Raw genomic sequence first — 22,463 nt, forward strand, 5'->3', positions numbered from 1 at the left:
TGCCCACCCACATGTGATCTAGCATCCAGAATGGGAGAGAATGGGTTTTGCTGCCACTAGGAAAGTGGTTCTCTCCTGCCTGCTGCTTCTGTGCCCTTAACATAGTCCTGATGAGGGGGTCAGGTCAATGATAATGGAGCTGAAGATGCCACATTGCCTTTCTGGAGCCAAACCAAGTGAGGGAGGAAGAGGGGGGTGTGATTTGCAACCCTGTTCATTTGTAACTCTCAGGGTCTCAGAGGGCCTGGGAACTATGCAAAAGGAACAGGGTATCACAGACAAATGCCCTACCTGAGGTTCTCATCTCTTGGCCCCATCTCTTCCAGGTGGTGGAGGAGTCATCCTTCCTGACCCTGGACATGCTGGAGTCCTGTTTCCCTTATGTCCTGCTTCGAAATGCCTATCGGGAGGTGTCCCGGGCCTTCCACCTAAATGGAAGCCACTGAGTGCCTGCCAGTACCCACTGAAGAGCTGTTTGGACCTTCCTAAACCCTTGCCGTAGTGGAAGCTGTGGTCACTTTCTTAAGGGGTGGGAATGGGGTGGGGTCACTAAGGAGAGGGTCAGGAGCCAGAGTTGATGAACAGATCTGTGGAAGAACAATCCAGGGCTGAGAAATCGTAGAGCAGTGAGGCAGGCTGGGAGCATGGAGGACAGTTTATGGAAAAAGTTAGGGCGTGGGGCCACATGTGTGAATTTTACAATGAAAAAAGGAGTAACGTACAAGTATATTTTCTATCTTCTGGTGACTTGAGCTTGAGCTCTGACAGGCATGGGCCTCTCCGACCTTCATCACTATTCTTAGGATGTTGCTGGCGGGCAGAGATGATCAATCATCATATTAAACCATAATGAGCTTATAATCCTCCCACTGGAGCTGCTATTGTCTCCTGCACATTCATTAGGACCATTATCTTCTCTCTTCCTTTTTCAAATGTGTTCGGCAAACATTCAGCCTGCTCCTACTGCAGAGTAGCAGCAAAGGAGCACCTCTTTTCCTTTGTGGGGCTCTTCAAGGAGTCATTGGGTCTCTTCCTTTGCCCTCAGCTTGACTGCATTTCCTACTGGGGCAAGGATGAAGTGCCCTTCAGAGATACTCACTGCCCACCTACTCTACTACATTGTTTGTTACAAGTTCTCTCTTGCTTTAACCCCTCCTGCTTTGATAGCTCCACAACCCAGAGCAGAGGGTCAGTTAGTCTTCGTCAATTCTAGCTTACATGACAACTGATTGGCCCAGACTCAGGTGGGTTTTCCCTCCTGTACCATTTGGGGGTACTCTGCCTTTTATTGGAAGGGACTAATTTAACCCCAAATCTTTTTGTCAGCCTGAGTACAGCTGTTGCTCCAGGCAGGGATTTCTCTTCTGGATCTTAAATTTCACAGACCTCATTAGGTTGTACGGCCCTGAGAGTGGGTATCCTTGAGGGAGTACAAGCTGTTTCAACTTAGCCCTTTTCTGCGCTAATTAGAATTTCAAGTGTCACAGAGCCTGGGGCATTCAAGATAGCACTAAACTAGGTTTACTTAACTCCTTGGCAGGAGATAGTGGCCCCCATGCATCACATCTGTTCATCCACTGCCAGGGAGAAGTGGAGAAACAGATCATATATGTCACAGGTCTAGAGTGGTTGGAATTGACAAATATAATTAGCTAGTTGATTAATTAGGGTCATGTCCATATTTTTATGATGAAAGGGAAGCAGTTGTTGGTTTTCAGCAAAAACCGTTCAGCCTTCATTAAGCCTATTTGATAGCTGTTTTGGGGTTTTGCACATGTGTTTGCTTTTTATTTCTGAAGACCCAGGCTTAGTCAATACTTTCTTAACTTGGCACCCATAATCAACATACAAATTTTTCTTAGTAACAATTGTCTGCTCTTTAGGATGGAAGTGATAGAGAATCCTGCTTGGTGCATCAGCTAATCATCCTTCCTTGCCATGGGAAGGACTTATGTTCTAAAGGGTGATTCAGTGTCAGGCTTATGAGACTGAGAGTAAAGTTGATGAAGAAGAGAAGGCTCAGAAGTATCTGAACAACTACTCTATATGCTTATATTTTTCTGCTTGAGGGGATAGAGATCCCTTCTCCATCTCATCTGCATATAGAACTGCTTAAGAGGAGCCTCCCAGAGGACAGCAAGACAAGTTGCTGCAGGGGGATGGAGGGTAGACAGAATACCTTTTTTTAAAACTGAAAATTTTATTGAGATAGTTAATCCACCTGCACTTGTAAGAAATAATACAGAGAAATTCTATTTTCCTTTACAGTTTCCCTGAATGGTAACATCTAGCAAAACTGTAGTACACTGCCACAACCAGGATAACTGACATTGATACAATCTACTGATCTTGTTCAGATTTCCTTCCCCAGTTTTGCTTATGTTCATTTCTCTGTGTGTGTGCATGTGTGTGTGTTATCTATTTCTATACAGCTTTATCACATGTAGGTTTGTGTATCTGCCACTACAGTCAAGATACAGAATAGGCCGGACGCAGTGGCTCACGCCTGTAATCCCAGCACTTTGGGAGGCCAAGGCAGGTGGATCACCTGAGGTCAGGGGTTTGAGAGCAGCCTGGCCAATATAGCGAAACACCGTCTCTACTAAAAATATAAAAACTAGCCGGGCGTGGTGGTGCGTGCCTGTAGTCCCACTACTCAGGAGGCTGAGGCAGCAGAATCACTTGATCCCAGGAGGCGGAGGTTGCAGTAAGCCGAGATCCTGCCACAGCACACCAGGCTGAGTGACAGAGTGAGACTCTGTCTCAAAAAATAAAATAATAATTTAAAAAAAGATACAGAACAGTTCCATCACCACAAGGATCCCTCGTATTGCTCTTTTATAGCAATTTTATAGCAATTTTCCCCTCCCACAACCCCCTTCCCCATCTCTAGCTCCTGGTAACACAGATATATTCTCTATTTCTAAAATTTTGTCATTTGATGTATCTTTTTGTAAACATATAATTATGCACACGTATTTCTCTACCACTTATACTTTTTCAAAGTGCTTTCACATCCTTATAGCAATTCTGCAAGGTAGCCAGGGAAGGCTTTCCTATTTCAGGTCAGAAAACAGATTTAGAAATATTAAATGACTTAATGAAGGTCACATGTTTAGCAGTAGAACTAGAACTGGGACCCAAGTCTGATGTTCAGTCCTAGACCTTTTCTACTTGCCCGGTCTGCCTCTTCACAAGGGAAGACTTGGGTTTTAGAATCCAGAGACCTTAGAAGGAGCAAATTGGAGAAGGTGAGGACATGATGGCCTTTACCACCGGAAGCAAAAAGTGAATGTCCAGAGGTGAAGGGACAGAAAAGTAACAGGAGCCATCAGCATTTCAGGCAATTTTCTTCCTTTACCAGGAGGGTCTCTGTCCTCTTACAACCTGGGACACAATAAGTTGTGTCCCAGGTTGTAAGTTTGCTTTACTTAGGCCCAAAGGAACTAAAGAATGGATATCAGAAATCTCACCCCAATTGTTTTGTCTTACAGGCACAGAGTAGGTTCTAGCCTCAGCATTTTCATTAATGTAGTGTTTTCATTAAAATCTCCATTAACTTGCTTGCAGCAATGAGATGGAATTATTCCTCCCACAAGGCCTGGGGCAAGAGACTTGCAGAGGTGCTCCCTTTTGTTTGGACAGTATAAACACTGCCTCCCCTGCCATGGTGTTCAATTCTGTTGGCAGGTGGGCCAACTTCAAAGTGCAGAAGGAACTGGGTGTGGTGGCTCACCCCTGTAATCCCAGCACTTTGGGAGGCAGGTGGATCACTTGAACTCAGGAGTTTGAGACCACTCTGGGCAACATAGTGAAACCCCGTCTCTACAAAAATACAAAAAATTAGCTGGGCATGGTGGCTGTTGCCTGTAATCCCAACACTTTGGGAGGCCGAGACCAGTGGATCTCTTGTGCTAAGGAGGTTGAGACCAGCCTGGTCAACATGGCAAACTCCATCTCTACAAAAAAATACAAAAATTAGCTGGGCATAGTGGCTCTTGCCTGTAGTCCTGGCTACTTGGAAGGCTGAGGTGGGGAGGATCGCTTGAGTCCGGGAGGCAGAGGTTGCAGTGAGCCAAGATGATGCCGTTGCACTCCAGTCTGGGCGACAGAGCAAGACCCTGTCTCAAAAAAAAAAAAAAAAAAAAGTGCAGAAGGTCCAGGGCCTGGCCAAGGGGATGATGCCCTGTAGCACTTTGCTTTGCAGGAAGGGAACAACTGTGCTGTGAATACCAGGATCCAGGAGGGAGGGAGGTCCCAGCTAGGGACAAGGCTTCCTTAACCTTAGGTCCTCATGCTTATATCAGTTCTTCTCCAACAAAGTTTGACTTTGAGAAGAAGCTGGCACATGGCTGAAATGCACTCACGCGGTTGGGGGAAGAGTGTTCTTCCAGTCCTCCTCCCCACAGGGCCTCCTGCTTCTCCTAAGTACCTGTCATCAAAGGAGATGAAGATGAATCCCCCTTCAGCCCCCACACCTCAATGAGTTGTCAAGTACTCTCCCTCCCACTTGAATAGGAAGCAGGAGCAGCAGGCCAGGTTGCAGGTTGAGGAAGTCAGAAGTTAACTTGAGCTGAGTTTGCAGCTCTGGAGAGATTGAGGAGCAGACTTTTCTCTTGTCACTTTGGAAGGAGAGGATTGTGAGGCTGCCCCTTTAAATAGCATTCCCGTAGGAGGCAGATCACATCCATCCGTCACCTACTGCCAAAGCATCATTTTTGGTCTCTATCAAACTCCAAGCTTGTTGGAAAGGATTGTGGGGTTAGGGGAGTGAGGAGGTAGAGCCTCCTAGGGGTAGGGGACAGTTTAGAAGCTGAAAAGGAGAGGAATGAGAAGGAGCCTGGGAAAGGTGGGGGTTGAGGACAAGAGGAAAAGACAGGGAGAGAATAGTTGTCTTTTGAGCCTCTGAGTGGAATAAGTATACCCAATTCTTATCTCTTTAGAGATGCAGCAAGGTAGAAATGGGATTGTATGGCAACAAGAGGAATGAGGTTGAGGCTAAACACCAGGACTGGTGACTAAAGAAAAGTGAAAGGAGCCACAGAGTGAAAAAGGCTAGTAGACTTGGCTCTGGTTTTATCGCTTACTCTCTGTGGGACCATATAATTTTTCTGGGTTAGTTTAGTTCTCATTTATTTTTATTTTTACTTTTTCCATCAAACTGTGTTGTCTATGAAGTTTTCCCATTTATTAAATGAAGGGAATTAGAGTAGATGAACTTTAATGTCTCTTTCATGAATAACTTTGTGTGTGTGTGTGTGTGTGTGTGTGTGTGTGTGTGTGTGTTTGTGTGAATTAGCCTTAAAATGAATCAGGAGCAGGGGGTCTTGGGAGAGCAGGATGTGCCTCTGTGTTAACAAGAAATGTTGAGAGAGCCCTCTGGATGTACGTCTTGCCTCTTTCCCACCTATTCTAGTTTAAAGACCTGCCTAAATTTGGAAACTCCTTAGCTCTAATCCTAATTTACTAATTAGAGCTGTTTAGCACCATCCTAATTTGCAATTCTTTTGTAGTTTCCAGCCCATTTCATTTTCAGTTGATAAGGAGGAGATAGCTCCCAAATTTTCAGAAATGGACTGTGTAGGAGTGTGACGAGGGTCTCAGATGCAGCCATTTCTTGGCTGGGTCTGTTCTTCCAGCAAGAAGGGAAAAGGGGGATGTGTGCTAAAGGTAGATGGATAGCGGGTGGGAAGTCCCATTACTCTTTCCACTTTTTTCTCCATCTCTGACTCTGCCATCTCTTTCTGCCTCTGCATTTTCTGGGAGCTGGTACTGCTGATACTTCTGCTGAATCTAACTGCTGACCTAACTTGGCAATTCTTTTATGTTAGGAGTCTTAGCTGTGACAGTCCATCCGCTTCTTCGCCCTTCCATTTCACTTCTTTTCTCCTTCTTTGACTGGGAGAGGGGGAGCCGCCACTCAGTATTTACAGAGTAAACACCTTCTCCTGATCACTCCTCCTTCCAACCTCCAGAATTTTTTGAAATTAAAATTCACATTCTGGGATCCTGGATTAGTGGCCTGTTTTGGATTCAGCAGTTAGTGAATATATCTCCACTTTCTGTTGACATAGGGGTTTCCCCAGTGCCAAAGCAGGTGGTCATTAAGGGAGAGAACAATATGGAGCAAGAGAGGTGGTTCCTGCAAGAGTCCTAGGTAGGACTCGGTTGGATGGAGGAGGCTTTGCCCTTTTACAAGGTCTTGAGTTCAAATTCTAGTTCACTCCTTCCACAAATGTTTATTAACCAGCTAGGCTGTTTTGTTCTGGGCCTTTAGCTCCTAGATTTCTTTCTCTGAAGACAGAACAGAAAAAATGAGCTGGAAGTGCTTCAGGAGGGATTTTGATATCAGAATGCTTTCCTGGCTGTGTAGAGTTATTACCTAGTCAAAGAAGAAGATGTTAAGCCGGGTGCAGAGGCTCACACCTGTAATCCCACCACTTTGGGAGGCAGAGGTGGGCGGATCACGAGGTCAGGAGTTCGAGACCAGCCTGGCCAATATAGTGAAACCCCATCTCTACTAGAAAATACAAAAATTAGCCGGCGTGGTGGCCCGCGCCTCTAGTCCCAGCTACTCGGGAGGCTGAGGCAGGAGAATCGCTGGAACTGGGGAGGCTGAGGTTGCAGTGAGCCGAGATCGCACCACTGCACTGCAGCCTGGGCGACAGAGACTCCTTCTCAAAAAAAAAAAAAGATGTGGTCCTGCCTGCTCTGGAGAGCTTTGAACTTGGAAGAAATTCCTATCTGCTAGGCAGGCAGGCAGAGGTACCATGGGGAAGGCCACAGTCTTGGAGACAGGTGGGGAAGATCAAGCTGAGGGACCTGAGGCCAAGTGTGGGATGCCATCACAGCTCAGGGCACACCCTGAACTTTTCCAAGACAGGAGCACAGGTGGGGTCTGGTCTGATTGAGTTCCGAGTCCGGGTCTAGCAGGGAAAGATGTGTGCTCATCCCCTGCCCCGCACTCACACATGGGACACGCAGGCAGCTAGGCACACGTGGATACATGGAACCACAACCACATACACAGAAACTCAAAACACACGGAGAGAACCCACACAACCACCCACACCGAAGTCCTGCCCGCCGCCGCCGCTGCACTCTGTAAACACGCACTCACATCTGCCAGTACAGGGCACACGCAGCCACTCGTCCCCGGCGCCTGTGTGCGTGCGCTCGCCCTTGGGCGCTTCTGTCTGTGTATGCCCCTGGCTTCCAATCGTTCCTTTGGGAGGGGGAGGAGTGGCTGTGAGGAGTGAGAGACTGGCGGGCAGGCTGAGGAGAAGGGAGGGAGAGCAGAGGGAGGGGGGAACCCGGCCGGGGGAGGAGGAGAGAGGCGAGGAGGCGGCTCTGGCAGCGCGCGGCGGCGGCGGCGGTAGCGGCAGCGGCAGCAGCAGCGGCGGTGCGGAGAGCTTGGACTGGGAGCCCAAAGCTCGGCTGGGCAGCGGGAGAGGAGGAGCCGCAAGAGCTGCAGCTCTGCCAGCTTGGGCCGAGCCTAGAGACACCGGCCGGGCTGGTCCACGCCAGCTGCAGGTGGGAAGGGCCTGGGATGGGGGGTGAGGGTCTCTCGGCTGGGGCTGAAGCTGAGCCGAGGTGCTGTCTCCTCCTTCTGTTCCGTAGACCGTGGCTGAGCATGGAGCTGTCCCCCCGCAGTCCTCCGGAGATGCTGGAGGAGTCGGATTGCCCGTCACCCCTGGAGCTGAAGTCAGCCCCCAGCAAGAAGATGTGGATTAAGCTTCGGTCTCTGTAAGTCCCCGGCCCGGGAATGGGGGGAAGGGACCTTAGGGAGCCTGAGCGGGAGGAGGAGGGGGGATGACTGGAGCGGGGCTGTGGGCTGGTAGATTCTCTTTGGCACACATGTTGGCAGGTGCGAGGAAGCACGGCCCTGACACGCGTGGCCAGGCCACATGTGGAAGGCATGTGCGGAGCAAGCCGGCCAGTTGGAGCGGGCTTAGGAGTTGCAAAGGTAGCGATGTGCCTGTGCCTGTGGACCCCAGGCTGACACACGCAGCGCTTAGAGGCAGCACAGTATATGCAGTGTGGCAGGACTGCAGGAGGGCAGTAGAGGTGCCAGGCTGACTCACACATATCCATGTGCAGAGTTGTGCAGATGTGAGCCAAATGACATGTGTGTGCATGAGTGACCGTGGGTCACAGAGGTATGTGGAGTGATTGCACACAGCTGTAGATCTACTGCATGGGAATACTTGTGCCAACCTGTGGGTCATATGTATCTCAGTTGGGATTGGTAGTTTCTGCCTCCTGCACAGGGAGTGGGGTGGGGGGTACCCCATGCCTGAGCTGCTCATCTCTTGGGGCCTGGAAACTCACTCTGTGTATTAATGATGAGGGGACCCACGTGGAATCTGGAGGGGGGTTGGAGCCCCCATCTGGAAGCTGAAGGAGGTGATGATGGTAAAGAAATATTGATTGACAAAGGCAAGGTAACTGGCTTAATCAAAGTCTTTTTGTTTATATGGGGTCTTCCAGGATCTCCAAGCACATTTGGGTATCTTTTCCCATTGTTGCAGTACCAGGGCATGTGGGGAGGAATAAATGGGGGAAGGAAGAACTCAGGTATCTGATACTCCAGTCCCAGGGGAGGAAAGGAACTTTTCCCCTGCTCCTCAGAAAAAAAAGAAGATTGGGTCAAAGACAAGCCATGCACCATGTTTATCTCCCAGTCAGCTGCTGCCATCAGGAAATCTCTGCAGTTTGTTGATTCTTAATCAGGGAACAAGAGAAGATGTCCCTCTCTCCGAGATGAATCCATGGCCCCAGGAAAGAGGAAACAGATAGGAGACTATGGATGTTTAGAGAGGAAACACGGTAAACATAGCCCTGAACCCAGTTCCTCCTCAATATTCTCCATAGTGAGCACCGAAGCTTTCTATTTCTGGGTTCTGGGAGAGGGAGAGGTGGGGGTAGGGGATGGGTAGATGCTTATGTTGTATTGTTCTTTAAATACTTCACCTATGGTGATAAGATGACATCTTTTATGGCAGATGGGTCTGATTTATACACTAGCTACTTGGAGAGAGGCCTTAGGAAGAACTGAGGCCTAGTGGGCAACAAGGCTTGGAATCCAAATGTACTTCTCAATCCCCCTCCTTGGCTGCCTCTGGCCAATCCAATTTGCTGGGCTCTATGAAGCGCAGCCTTGGAATGAGTTCTGGGATGAAGAAATGGAAAACCAGATTGAATTGATTTTTGTTGGGAAGAGCACTGTGTGATTCTTTTGTTGGGAGGAGCACTGTGTGACTCTTGATAGAAAATGACGCTGTGTTAATGGTAAATGAGCTGGGGAAAGGGGCAGATAAGGAAGTAGTTGAAAGGTAAAGAAGGGCCCCAGGTCCATAAATGGGAGAATTCAGGATGGCTCCCCTAACACTAGTGGCTCAGCATACTTACCTTGCCTCTATTCCAGGTAACAGGGCCCTGCAAAAGAGTATGTATTACTAGTTTCACTATCTCCCACACATTTCTAACCAAAAGCCTTTCCTGAAAATGAATTGTTGTTTCTTCCTTTAGTGTGAGAAGTGCTCAGTGGTGAGAGAAGAGGATTCCCAGAAGGAGGCATGAAACCTGGGAAGAGAAGGGAGTAGAGGCAGCTGTCTCTCCAGAGTGCCTTAGCTGAGATGTCCTTACATGAGATTAGGGTGGACAAGGATCCCTATTCTTATTGATTAGATCATTCTGGTCTTCACTCACTTCAGCAGTCTGGTCCTTAAGAATGCTAGCTTTGTACAATAAATTTACAAGTAAAAAATAAAGCTAGCTACATGTAATATAAGTTACCCAAAAAAGTACAATCGCCTGATTATTAATTGGCAGGTATAGATTCCCACATCCTTAAAGCAGAGAAAGTCTCTGCTTTAAGTCTCACGTCCTTAAAGCAGAGAAAGACCTTGAAATCAAGGTAGATCCCAACTTGGTCTATGTTGATGGCCTACTGGAATTTTGCCTTTTTGAATACTGGGGAGGCTTTGACTATCAGATGAAGGGAAATAAAAGGATTTAGGGCTTTGCTGGGTAAGAGGTGGGAGTTTCCCAACTCTCTCAATGGTATGGTTTCTGAGTAGGTGAGAAAGGAGATGTTCCCCCTTTTAAGTGGAAATAAATATCCCCCTGCCCCTTTGGTCAAGGTGGGAAGGGGTTGCTAAGTCTGGAAATAGGAAATAGACATGATTATCTTAGGACTGGGTACTGCTTGGAAATGGAAACATGGCATATATACTTGTATGTAGTTATCTAACTATCTATCTAGATTCTTCTACTCAACACATCCTATTTCCCCCCTTCTACCCTTTTAATTTCTAATCAGGACATCCAGACTTTCTTCAGGGAGACTAGGCCTGGTGTTTTTGACTCTGGATAAAAAGCCCACACTAATATAATCATGCAGGGCAATTTTTTGTTGGGAAGAGCATCCAAGAATTCTGTTTCCCACACTAAGACCCTGTCAAAAATAAATTCAGAATCTAATCTGGATCATATGAGCTGAAGAGAATCTCTTAACTGTGTGATTTTACCTGTATCTTCAGGACAATTTCTCTAATTAAGCAAACTCATAAACTGAGTCATGAGAAAGGGTAAAAGAGGCCATCTGGAGACGATGAGTCGGCCAGGATGATTTTTAGCATCTGTAACCTTAAGAGGAAGTATTTGACTTGGCTGTCCACCCTTCTCTGAGATCAGAGGGCTTTAGGGAATGGGAAGAAGACCAGAAGAGATAGAAATGATTTTCTGTGCCTTTTGTGAATCAAGAAAATGATGAGCAGACATTGGTTTGCCATCCTCACCTCATTTATTTATCCAACAACTATTTCCTGAGTGCCTTCTATGGACCAAGTGGCATGCTGCATGCCGAGGATACAGTCGGTGGTGGACGAAACAGACATGTCCCTGTTCCCACAGAGCTTGTAACCTGCTTCAACTCCATCAAGTGGTGTAGAGAGGCAGGGGGCTCTGTATTCCCTGTTTTGCTACACCCACCCAAGTGATAAAATTCTACTCTGGGTTTCTGCCTCATTGTTTCTTTAGGGGGGTTATATACATAGGAAAAGCATAAATATGCGTTCTCTTTTTCTCAGGATGGTACAAACATCACTCTCTTTTCTCTGCTCCAGTTTCTCTTGGAATTTTACATTTTACAGATAGAACTTCCCCCTTCCTTTGGGACAGTATAGGCATAGTCCCTTTCTCTTCTTCTTTCCCCATGTGGTACACACTCAGGACCCTTAAAGTCTAGGCTCAATGTTCTATGCTGTGGTTCAAGGTCATTATAGATGAGCTGGAGCAGGGACCCCAATGGGGATTATTTTTGCTTATCTTTGTTTCATCAGAGTCTAGTGTGATACCTTGAACATAACAGGCACTCAATAAATGCTGTTAAATAAAGGAATGAACAAATGAAATAGTGAATATATGTACATATGTTACGAGGTCCAGTTCTGTCTCTGATTCTGTGGTGCGTGTATACCTCCGTGTTTGTTGAGTGGCGGGGGGAGGAGTCGGAAATGGAGGTGGAGGAGAGGGAGATGATGATGATGTTGTTTTTTTGAGAGGGTGATGCTTAAAAGGTATGGGGTTTAGGGACCTCAGGACAGAGCCTGGAACTGAAGGAGTTACAGAGAGGATCCAGAAACTGTGGCGTTTGGATTGTGTGAATGAGATATGTTAGGATGAAATTGTGAATGCCTGCCTGACACGTATACATGTGTTTGGGTAAAGGTTGATATGTATGCTGGGGACAGAGCTCCATGAAGATGTGTCTGTTTTTATAAGTGGCATGTGTAATAATATGTTGGGAAGGTGTGCACTTACCTGAATACCTGAAATTGTCCTAGTTATGAGATGATGTATGTGTGTATGTAGGTAATGGGATAATACCTATGTGTGATCTTGTGTATGTATTTGTGACACTGAGATTTTTTGACATTCCTGGGGAGATCCAGTGGATGGGAGGAAGAAGCTGAGACTGGGTGCCTCATTGATTTAACCCTGGCTTTTGCCCTCTTTTTGTATATGCCCCGTGGAGTGATCTTCTATGGTTCTTACCAGTTTTGAAAATCATGCTGCCATTCTCCTTTTTCTGTCTATGGATGTGGAGCTGCTGTGAAGATTGCAGCATAAACTATGGTTCCCTGGACCCCTGGAGAAAAAGGAGTGTCATTTTTCTCATGCCTTGGTGGGGATAGTTTTTTAGTGCTATCCTCAGCAGATTAGTCCTTCCTCCTCTGCTTCCAGCCATAGCAAAGGGAATCTCTCCTCCCTCGGTTTCATACCCCACTTTTCCATCAAATGTCTCCTGTCTCTATTTCCTCCATCAGCTTTGTCTTGAATGAGGACTGTGTGGTATCTCTGGGAAGGTAGAGGGTAGAAAATTCCTGCCTTAAGTTGAAGGGAAGGTGCAGAGGTAGGGGATCAAATTCACCCCCAAGGAAGAACTTCACAAACCTCTGGTCAGGATAGGTGGCTGGAAGGAGGGAAGCAGGGAGGCAGAGTGGTGGTAGTGGAAGGGCATGGGGAATTTTGGGAGACTTGAGTTTGAGTTCACATTCTGCTCTAACAATTACAATGGTGTAATCTTTAAGTCACATAGTCTCTCTGAGTCTCAGTTCTTCATTTAATATCATCACGTAAAAGTAACTTTCAAATGATAAAGCCTGAAGTTCTTTTTCATCATGGGAGAGCTTGCTTTGTGAAGAGGCAGGGGAATGGGAATGGATGGGCAACTATTGGCTGGGATGAGGGAGACAAAGATTCAAGAGGTAGGAATATGAATTACCTAATAGGTTTGAGCCGTGATTGAAGGAGTCTTGTTGATGGTTATCTGGAAGGAGTGAAGGCATGTGTCTGAACTTAGAGACCAGAAGGATAGGTGGGGCCAGAGGAGGGCAATATTATGAAGGATGTGGGCCACTGAGGTCAAAAGAAAGGAGAGGAACTTCCTCCTTATCGGTTTTTCCCAATGGTCAAACTGGAAGTGGAGGGAGCAATTGCAGTTCTGAGACATGGTGAGTGTGGGAAGCCCAGGGGCTGCCATAGGTGGGTTCTATGAACATTGGGGAATTCCCTTCTGACATTTATCCCAAGTCCCTAGGCCTGAAGGTATCATCAGGTATACCACATCCTATTTTAGAAAATCACTGAAGTCTCTTAGAATCCAAATATCACTCTGCTTGTCCAGGAGCCTCAGGAGGTGGTTTGAAAAAAGACAGAGGAGTCCACATTTGAGGTTGCATTTGCCACTTTTGCCCAGAGGAAAGTGAAAGAGGTTGGGGATGCATGGGACTAGAAGCCAGGTGAGATGCTCAGTAGGAAAGAAGCCTGCACATCTATAACTACGCCCTGCCAGGGAGTTCCTGAAATCAGAGGAATGGTAGCTTTCCTATCTCCCAGATTCCCCGACCTTTTTTAAAATAATCTTTCTGCCACCTTCAGACTGGGATGGAGGAGCAGAAAACCTTGAAAACAGGTATTCCCTCTCTTTTTGAGTCTTTAAAGGAATCCTTGAGAATTTGTGTCCAACTCCTCTGCTCTCTCTCATTTTCTCTTCTTTGATTCTTCCATCTTCTCCCTTGCCTCATCTTTCTCTGGGTTCTCTTTCGCTGTGAAGCTCCCTTTTGCTCTTCTCCCTTGTCCCACTTCCTCTCTCTGTCCCATTCCTTTTGACTTACCCTTTTGCTCTTGCCATCAGTACTTCTCCTCCCTCATCTTGGCTAGGAGTCAGACAATCCCCGTGGCTCCCTCCCCTCACCGAGGGGTTGCTGTGGTGATGGTACACGATAAGCTTGCTATAGGTGCCCTCTGGGGCCTTAGGAGTCCAGCCCCGACTCCTGTCTTCTGCAAGGCGTGTCTTTTGCCTTCTCAGTGACCTCATCCTCCTAGTCCCTCTGGGGAGGAAGCCAAGTAATTGCCTTTGAATCTCAAGGGGCTGATTTTTCTCAGGTACGGAAGTTGAGTAGCTATTTTCCAACTCTCTTTAGGATAGTAGCAGAGAAAGAGGGACAAAACCAGGACAGCAGGTGGGGTGGAGGTGAGACAACTGGGGAGACTGGAAGTTGTTTGATAATGAAATTGTCCCCTAAGGCAGCAAGACTACATGGTCTGAGAGAACTGTGGGACCATTCCTCCTTTCCTTTGGGAAGGGGCATAGATGGGAATTGAGCAGGGAAAAAAAGAGTGACTGAGAAGGGAAAAGGATAAAATCAACTTGTTATCCATTCAATGCAGGGAGGTCCTTAGTGCCCCTGCTCTTGCTGCTCTGCCTTAGTATCCCCCAGTCCTGCAACTGCTCCTCTCCCCTCAGCTGGGGTTGCATCTATGGAGCTTATCGCTGTCTGAGAAGAAAACACCAGGTTCAGATTCCACTTCAGCACTCAGACCTGGCAAAGGTGCACTGAGGGAGCTGTGTTGGGGTTTTGGTAGAGAGGAAGGCTTGGTGGGAAAAGGGTCAGGTTGTTTTTGGGGTAAGGCCTGGGGGCATAGGGCATGGAGAAGAGCTAGAAAGGGGGTGCTTCAGGTGGTGCTGTTGGATAGAGCCAGACTTCCAGGTCAGTTGATTCCACAGCTGCAGTGAGAAGTCAGATTTGCAAATAATTACGGTGGCTACAGTGGGGTGATTAGGCTGCCAGCTGGTGTTGGCACCATTTAGGTTGGGAAGGGAACTTGGCTGGTGGGGGGTTGAGGGCTGGGGGCTGGAGGCTGGTTGTGGGGAGAGGCTGAATGATTCTCTGGCAGGCAGGACCTGGGGGAAGTTTTTCCTTTTATTCCTATCTGTTGGCTTCCCTGCTCCCCTGTTTATCAGCTCTTGCATATCTGCTTGGCACCATGTCCCTAGTTCTCTCCTCTGTGCCCACCTTGTTTGGAAACTTCTTGTGGCCTGGACTGAGTGAACACACAGGCCAACAGTATTGCCAAACTTCCTAAACCGTGAGCATCTCTCTTCCAAGCAATTGCTTTAGAAATTCCAGTCTGGAAGATGTATAATAAATCAAATTGCACTAGACACCTCAAAGACTTCTTGGTCCCTCCTGTTCTCTCCCGTTCTGCTCTTCTTTGAAATGCCAAGAAAATTTGCTGTTGTTTTTTAAATTGCAGTGAAATAAATTGAAGACAGATATGCAGGAGAACTTCCTGGAAAGTTCATGGAGGTTAGACTATGGCCTTTCTCTGATAAAGAAAAAATCTACCCTTCTCCTTTAAGCACTGGGTTAGAGCTGATTTGGGGAAGCAGTGAGCCAGTCAGAAAGGATGAACTGTGGAACTGGGAAATTGAGGCCCAAGCATCCTACTTCCCCAGTGTCTACAACCCAGTCCCTGAATCTGAGAACCATAAAGGCTACAGAGGAGGAACAGATCCCCAGAGATAGTAAAATCGGGGCAATGCTGGGACCAGACCCAAATACTGCTGATCTATAATCTGATGCTGCCCTCATCACACTTGCAATCAGACTCTTGCCAAGCTTTTAATTTACTTTCCCATCCCAGAATACCTTCAACATCTGTTAGGCCCCATGGAAGCAGGGCATCTGCTGGGAACAGCTGTTGGGATGTGGTTTGGAGGGCTGTGGGGTGGTCCATGTGGAGGGGGTTAATGAGCAAAATCATGTAGGTGTAGGGAGGGAGAAGAGGGGTGGACAAATGAACTAGAGAAAGAGTTCTTCTGGACTGGGTACTGGGAGCCTCCTCTTCAGTTTGCCTTCCTCTGACCTTCTTACCCACCCCTCCCAATTCCTCCCTCTCTCAAGGGCTGAAGTCTGACGGAAAGGTGACTCATTTGTGTTCTTGGCTGGGAGCTGGGACACCTGGGTTCTTATTGGTCTGGGCTGAGGCTCAAGCTGCTTAGATTATTCCCTTCCTCGTGTGATCTGAGTTGTGCTGGGCTGTTGCTAGGAACACCTGTTAGAAATGGCTTCTGGTCAGAAGGCACAGGCACAGGAGGAGTCTGAAAGCAATCTCTCCCACTTCTTCAGTGTGTTCCCAGCTTCTCTAATGCAGCACCTTTCAAATCTCCTTTCCTTTCCTCCCTGCCCCCTTAATACCTCCTACCCCTCTTCCTCATCTCCCTTCACCCTCCTGGTTTCTGTCCTTCCCCCACTATCTTCCAATCTTCCCTAGGGCCTGCCCCATTCCCTTTCCTCATCCCACCCCCACCCGTAGCTCCTCTGTCCAGTGCTGAGGGCTCTCACACCACTGCTGCCATGTCAACAGTGCCTCCCAGGATGGCAACCCAGCTTTGCCACCAGGGGGGCTATTTTTATCTGTGGAGCCACCCCCGCCACAGTGCCCAGCCAGCTGCCAGAACTGGGGCTGTCTGTATAGCAATGGAAGCCAGAAGCCAGGGGAGTGGGGGAGTGGGAATGCTCGGGTGAGGTGGAGAGCTGGTTGTTCTTGGTTTCTGGAGCTTCATGCTCTACATACTCTGCAGCCTCTGCCTCTACTGCCTCTCCGGGGCCTCTGGAATAAGAAGCCAGAGAGAAGCCCTAAACGTCCAGAGTGGTGGCGTCAGGGAGACTAGAGCTTTCCCACAAATATCCAGGTGCCATCTGAGGCCTGGATGGAAAGTCGGGGTCCTGGCTGTAAGAGTGGACATATGGGACTTTGTTTATGAATGACTCAGTGAATATTTGCTGAACTAACTAAAGATTTGGACTAAATAATTATCCTTCACATTCATGTATCACTTTAGGGTTCCCAAGGTGTTCTCATACCATATCTCATTAGGTCCTTGTGAAAATTCTGTGAAGCATGTATTATTTACCCATTTTACAGACCAGGAAACTGAAGCTCAGAGTAACTTTCCCAAGGTCACACATAGTAATAAAATCTAGGCAAAAGTTTGTGATTTCTTTTTAAATTTAGTTTTTTCTTTTCAACTGAGCTAGCCAGAAAAGTCTCCTGATTTTAAACTTACAACCTCTTTCTATTGGAGTTAGATGATTTCCTTGGTTCTTTCAATTTCTGAGATTTTGGAGCTTTGAAGTCAGCCAGTGAATCCCTTCCCAAGTACCCACCCCTTTACCCCCACCCACCCCCACCCCTTTTCTCTTACCAGAGGCAGAGTCTCCCATCCTTTGTTTCCTACCTCAACCTTATTCTTCACTGCAGGCTGGGCAGGCATTAGAGTTGGTTTCCTTTCTATTTTTAAACTACATTTAAGGGCCAAAGGAAAATCCATACCGGACCCTTTGTTGAGGTCATTACATTTATGTCCTGCCTGACAGCCAGGTGACAGTCTCCTTAGAGGTAGAGTGTGGGGTGTGTGTATATGTGTGGGTAAGTGTCTATGTGTGAAATTTTTCCTCAGGAAGGGATGATGGTTGATCATTATCCCTCCTTATTAGGAAGAGTAAATAATAATAACAGGCTAGGGCAAAGTATGCAGCATGCATACGTGGGCTGAAGTGGTGAGCAGCCATTCGTCCAACCAGCTTTGGTTCTAATGGGTAAGAGAGGAGAGGAATGGACAAGATATCCTCTTCGAGGCTTTTCTAGTCTAAGAAATCTTTACTTTTCATTAGAAGAGTTGAGGTTAGCACTTACTTGTCTAGAGTGGCAGGGTCCGGAGTGAGGGTACAAGACGAGGCAGGGAAGCTGGCCTGGGTTGGAGGTTATTAGTGTTTCAGGCTGTGTGCTGCCATCTGCCCCCACTCCCAGCCCCATCCTGCAACGCAAGCATGTCCACAGAACATGCCAAATGACCTGTCCTCATCTCCTGGGTGGCATTCAGGGTCTCTGACCCTGGGTCTAGTCCTTTCTCTCTAAAAATACTCATCAGCTTGTGGTCATTGTGGGGAAGGTGGTGGTGGGACACAGAGAGAAAGAGATGGATACAGAGAGAGTGGGTTTCTTCTCTCCCAAGATCTGCAGCAGCCCTGCTTCACGGCTACCAGGTGTTCACTAGAGAACAGCCTTAAGATATTTGACTTCCACTCCTCTTGTTGAGATCGAAGCCCACTTCCACTTGTCCCAGTACTCAGTGGAGCTGAGAAACAGCAGGTTCCCAGACTTCAATTATTTATAATTCTTCAAGGCTTTGGCGTAATGACAAGGTATTTTAATTTCTTCCTGCTTTTGACGGGTAGGGGTAAAGGGAAAACTTCCTGTCATAAAATCCTAGCTCTTGGCCTGTGTCTTCTCTTTTCCCTTTCTGCTGACATACTCAACCCCATTAGTTCCTTTTCCTCTTTACCACATCACCCCCAGCCATAGACCTACATCTAAGAGATTGCAGATCCCTGAACTCTTTTCCCCAATGCGTTGGGCTTCACCCGCCAGCTCTTCTCCTTAGCCCCGCCCAACTCCTCAGCTGACCAATCACGGCCCCAGCGTACATGTATTGGTGGCGTCATCTCCCAGCCAATCAGGAGGCGGGCTGGGACTGTGTGCGCACGTCCACTTGGAGCTGCAGAGGCTGGGTTCTTCCCTCCCCAGCCTTGGCGAAAGCAAAGTCTGAAGGCGGGAGAGGGGGTCCTGGTCCTCAGACCCCTTCTGGGTGCCTCTTTTGGCCCCTCCTGGGCCATCTCATCGCTTCTCCTTACCTGTGAGCTGGATTGACCTCTCTCTGGTTAATTCATGGTTATTCTCCAATTTCCATTTTACAAATGAGAAAACTGGGGCTGGGGGTGTTAATTTGCCCAACCCCTTGGTTTCTAGGAGCGAGTTCTCTTGACTTTCATTCTCTGCTTGCGGGTGGAGGGCCCTTCCCTCCCTGTTGAGCCCGGTCTCTGGATAAGGATCCACTGACACCTAGCTTCAGGAAGCCCCTCCCTACAGTTTCTTATCCTCTGTGGGAAGTTCATCCCCCTGTCTTGCTTCCATTCTGTGAGGTGGGTTAAAGCTCGTTTTGAAGAATGGCCCCAGAAAAAGACCCTGAGAGGGAGCTGAATCTGCTTAGCTCCTTTTGGGGGTTCTTGCAGGGCCCCTTCCCCTCCCGCTACAGACCTCCTCTCCGTGACAGATTCAGGATGGTTCCCTGTCCCTGCACCCTTAAGCCTCTTGCTAACCCCCTTTTTCCCAAAAGAGGAGCCCCACCTCCTCAGAGCAAGGGGCTGGCCTGTGCTATTTCTGTCCTTTCTGGGCTTCTTCTGAGAACAGATTCTTGTTTTCCGTCTGATTCAGATGTGAAACTTTTCCCGCAGCCTCCCCTCTCACCCAGTTCCGGTAGGCTGGGTCTCTGCCTCCCCACTCTCTTCTTCCTGCAGCCAGGCCCCTCCCCAAAGTTCTCTCTGGTCAGTTGCTCAGTTCTACTGGGACCTGGAGGAGGAAGGCAGGGGCCAAAGAGGAAGTTGTCCCCCCTTGGGGGCCCTGGGGCTCCCGGGGTCAGGATTTTGAGACTCTGAAGCAGGAAACTTTGATTCCCATGGCAAACCCTGTTCCTGTTCAGAGGAGCCACCTCCAGGGCCCCATCCTCAGGTAGGTGCCAGGGATGAGAAGAGGAAGGGGGAGGAGGGAGAGGTCAGGTTGCTCATGGATCCACCAGTTGTAGTTTAGTGAAGTGGAGAGATCAAGACCTGGCAGTCCCCCATATGTTTTGTGCGTGTGTGTGTGCGTGCGTGCCAACTTCACCTTTTACTCTGTCCATCTTGCCCTTTACCTTATTCTCCTCCCATTTCCATCCCCCCTACCTTTTTAAAAATTGCTTCTTCTTGACTATGGCAGGTGACTTATCATCGTTTCGTCCTTTTCTCTCCTTCCTGACTGCCAACATCCTTAGGACCTCACATTCCTTCGAAATTTCATCTTGTCTTGAGAACCCAAACTGGAAATAGAATTCTTCTGACTCCCATCCCCTATCTTATTCTAAAGTCCTTCAGAGTTAGGATCTCCCCAGACCCACTCAAAGTCTTCACCTCACTGTTCTTCTGCAGGAAGTCCTTCTCTGGCTTCCCTGTCCTAAGCCCCCTACTTATGGTGATCTTTTTGGGAATGTGGGTGCTGGAAGCAGAGGCAGGGGACTTTGGAAATCCCCAGAACACCAGCCATGGTGAGCCAAAGAAATGAACTGTAGAAGCTGGAGAAGCTGAGCTCTTCTGAGGTATTGGGGTTATAACTGCCAGAGTCTTTTCCTCCCAATGGCTGCCTAGAGCTAGGAGAGACTGTGGACTTCCAGGAGTCGGGATCTGAGGCTTTTCCAATCGTGCGGGGACTGAAGGTAAAGCAGAAAGAAGTGGTGGTGGTGAAACGGGCAGGGATGGAGTTCGAAGGAAAGTTGGGGGAAGCTGCCAGTTTTCCTTGGGGCCAGATGAGGACTGGACAGGGTTGAGCATACTGTTCTACAGGGAAAGTTACCTTTACTGTGCCAGATTCCGTGATGGCTGAAACAGAGGGCTTGGATTAAAACTGATGTTGGCGGGATAGAAAGACATCCTGCAGAAGAACAGTGAGGTGAGGACTTTGAGTGGTCTGGGGAGATCCTAACTCTAAAGGACTTTAGAATAAGAGAGGGCCCTGGCAGGCCAGAAAGTATGGGGTGTGTGTGTGGAGTGGGTTATTTGACTTCAGGAGGGTGCAGTTCAGCACCTTCAGGAGGGTGCTTTCAGCTGCTTGAGTCCAGGTCCTCTTCTTAGACTTCTCATTTGTCAAATTTATTCTTTAATCTTTTTTTCCCCTCCATCCCTGGCTCCTTCTGGTGTCTGGATTGTGTTTGGTTCAGATTTCAACAGAAGCTATACAAGAGCTCCTGGACAAGATCTGTAAGTGAGGGAAGGAGAAACTTGGAGGGAAGCCTGTGCTTGAAGTCAACCTACAACCTTACTCTTCTCAGGCTCACTGTTATTTTTAGAAACCCTGGCTCAGAAATCTCCATTGTGAGCTCTGGGAGATAGCCTCACACCTGATTAATTTTCCCCTTTCCGTTTTATTTATTTAATGAACTTTTACTGAGCACGTTCTGTGTGCTCTGAGGATGGAGGCCAAGATAAACAAGCCACTGTCAGCGTCATCAAGACACTCACAGTCTCCTATGGGCCAACCGACAGAATTAATTAAGGTTGGACGGACTGAGACTGCAGAAGCTATGGTGGAATGGGTTCCAGCCTCTCTCTAAGCTAACTGCATGATTAGGTTTGTTCTGCCTTAACAGCTTCATTGTTTGGGGACACGGTTAGGTTCCATTAGCTTGAGTTGTAGGCCTTGACAACCTGACTGAGATGGATGAGTTGTGTGACCTTAGACAAGTCACTTAACCTCCCTCATAAGGAGTTTGTGAAGATTAAATGAAGTTTGTAATTGTAAAGGAAAGATCATGGCTATTATCTGTCTCCCATTTTCTCTGTTAGGGGGCTTCCTAATTACCAGCCTCAATCCAAACCAACTCAGTCTTCTCCATCTGGACTTGGGAGAGAGAAGGTACTTGATGGATTTGAAGGGGGTGTGGTGTGAACTGGGTTAGGACCACCACGATTTGATGTTGATCAGTCAATTCCTATTCAAATTACATTTATGGAGACCTTTTGTATGTGCCAGGCCTTTTAATGTATTATATCACTTAATCCTCTTATTAATAGCCCTGTGAAATGTTTATTATCATCCTTACCATTTTCTAGATGAACAAGTTGAGGCTTTAAGATAAACATTCTCAAAGTTTAGTGTTTATTAGAATAATCTGGGGTGTTTTTTAAAAATGCAGATTGGGTTGGGAACTGTGGCTCACACCTGTAATGCTAACACTTTGGGAGGCCTCAAGCTGAGGATTGCTTAAGCCCAGGAGCTTGAGGTTACAGTGAGCTATGATCATGCCACTTCTAGATCTTATCCAGGAGCTCTTGTGTAGCTTCTGTTGAAATCTGTTGAACCAAACATGATCCAGACACCAGAAGGAGGTGGGGAGGGAGGGAAAGGAAAATTAAAGAATAAATATGACAAATGAGAAGTTTAAGAAGAGGATCTGGACTAAAGTGGCTGAAAGGATCCAGGTGCTGAACTGTACCCTCCTGCAGTCAGATAACACCCCCCACACCCATACTTTCTGGGCTGGCAGGACCTTCTCTTATTGTAAAGTCTTTTGGAGTTAAGACCTCCCCAGACCCACTCAAAGTCCTCACCTCACTGTTCTTCTGCAGGAAGTCCAGAGCTATGATCTGGGTGACCTTGTCTCTTAAAAAAAAAAAAAAAAGCAGGCCAGGTGCAGTGGCTCGTGTCTGTAATCCCAGCACTTTGGGAGGATGAGGTGGGAGGATCACTTGAGGCCAGAAATTTGAGAACAACCTGGGCAACATAGCAGGACCTCATCTCTACAAAAAATGAAAAAAATTAGCCGGGCATGGTAGCACATGCCTGTAGTCCTAGCTACTCAGGAGGCTGAGGCAGGAGGACTGATTAAACCCAGCAGGTGGAGGCAGTTGTGCAAATGCACTCCAGCCTGGGTGACAAAGTGAGATCCTGTCTCAAAGTAAAAAAAAAAAAAAAAGCAGATCCCTGGACTGTATCCTCAGAAATACTGATTCAGCAGCTGT

The 22,463-nt window shown here is 47.6% G+C and overlaps 2 protein-coding genes across 6 annotated transcripts in view; both read left to right on the forward strand.

Annotated features, from left to right (window-relative positions):
* The window catches only part of NCKAP1L (NCK associated protein 1 like), a 49,642-nt gene extending 44,424 nt beyond the window's left edge, over positions 1 to 5,218 (forward strand). For both annotated transcript variants that reach the window (XM_002823349.4, XM_054528081.1), the window contains one exon: positions 327 to 5,218. In XM_002823349.4, the coding sequence (XP_002823395.1) occupies positions 327 to 446 (120 nt within the window). In that variant the 3' untranslated portion in view covers positions 447 to 5,218. The remainder of the gene's footprint in view (positions 1 to 326) is intronic.
* A 2,078-nt stretch (positions 5,219 to 7,296) lies between these two features.
* The window catches only part of PDE1B (phosphodiesterase 1B), a 29,988-nt gene continuing 14,821 nt past the window's right edge, over positions 7,297 to 22,463 (forward strand). The window contains exons 1-2 of one of the 4 annotated variants that reach the window (XM_024257204.3): positions 7,297 to 7,533; positions 7,621 to 7,746. In XM_024257204.3, the coding sequence (XP_024112972.2) occupies positions 7,634 to 7,746 (113 nt within the window). In that variant the 5' untranslated portion in view covers positions 7,297 to 7,533; positions 7,621 to 7,633. Of the gene's footprint in view, positions 7,534 to 7,620; positions 7,747 to 18,430; positions 19,423 to 19,450; positions 20,162 to 20,594; positions 21,073 to 22,463 lie in introns of those variants that run through there. The other 3 variants (XM_003778051.5, XM_009247840.4, XM_054528082.2) reach the window with 3 other exon arrangements.

The sequence above is a fragment of the Pongo abelii genome, chromosome 10, assembly GCF_028885655.2.
Source record: "Pongo abelii isolate AG06213 chromosome 10, NHGRI_mPonAbe1-v2.0_pri, whole genome shotgun sequence".
Lineage (NCBI taxonomy): Eukaryota > Metazoa > Chordata > Mammalia > Primates > Hominidae > Pongo > Pongo abelii.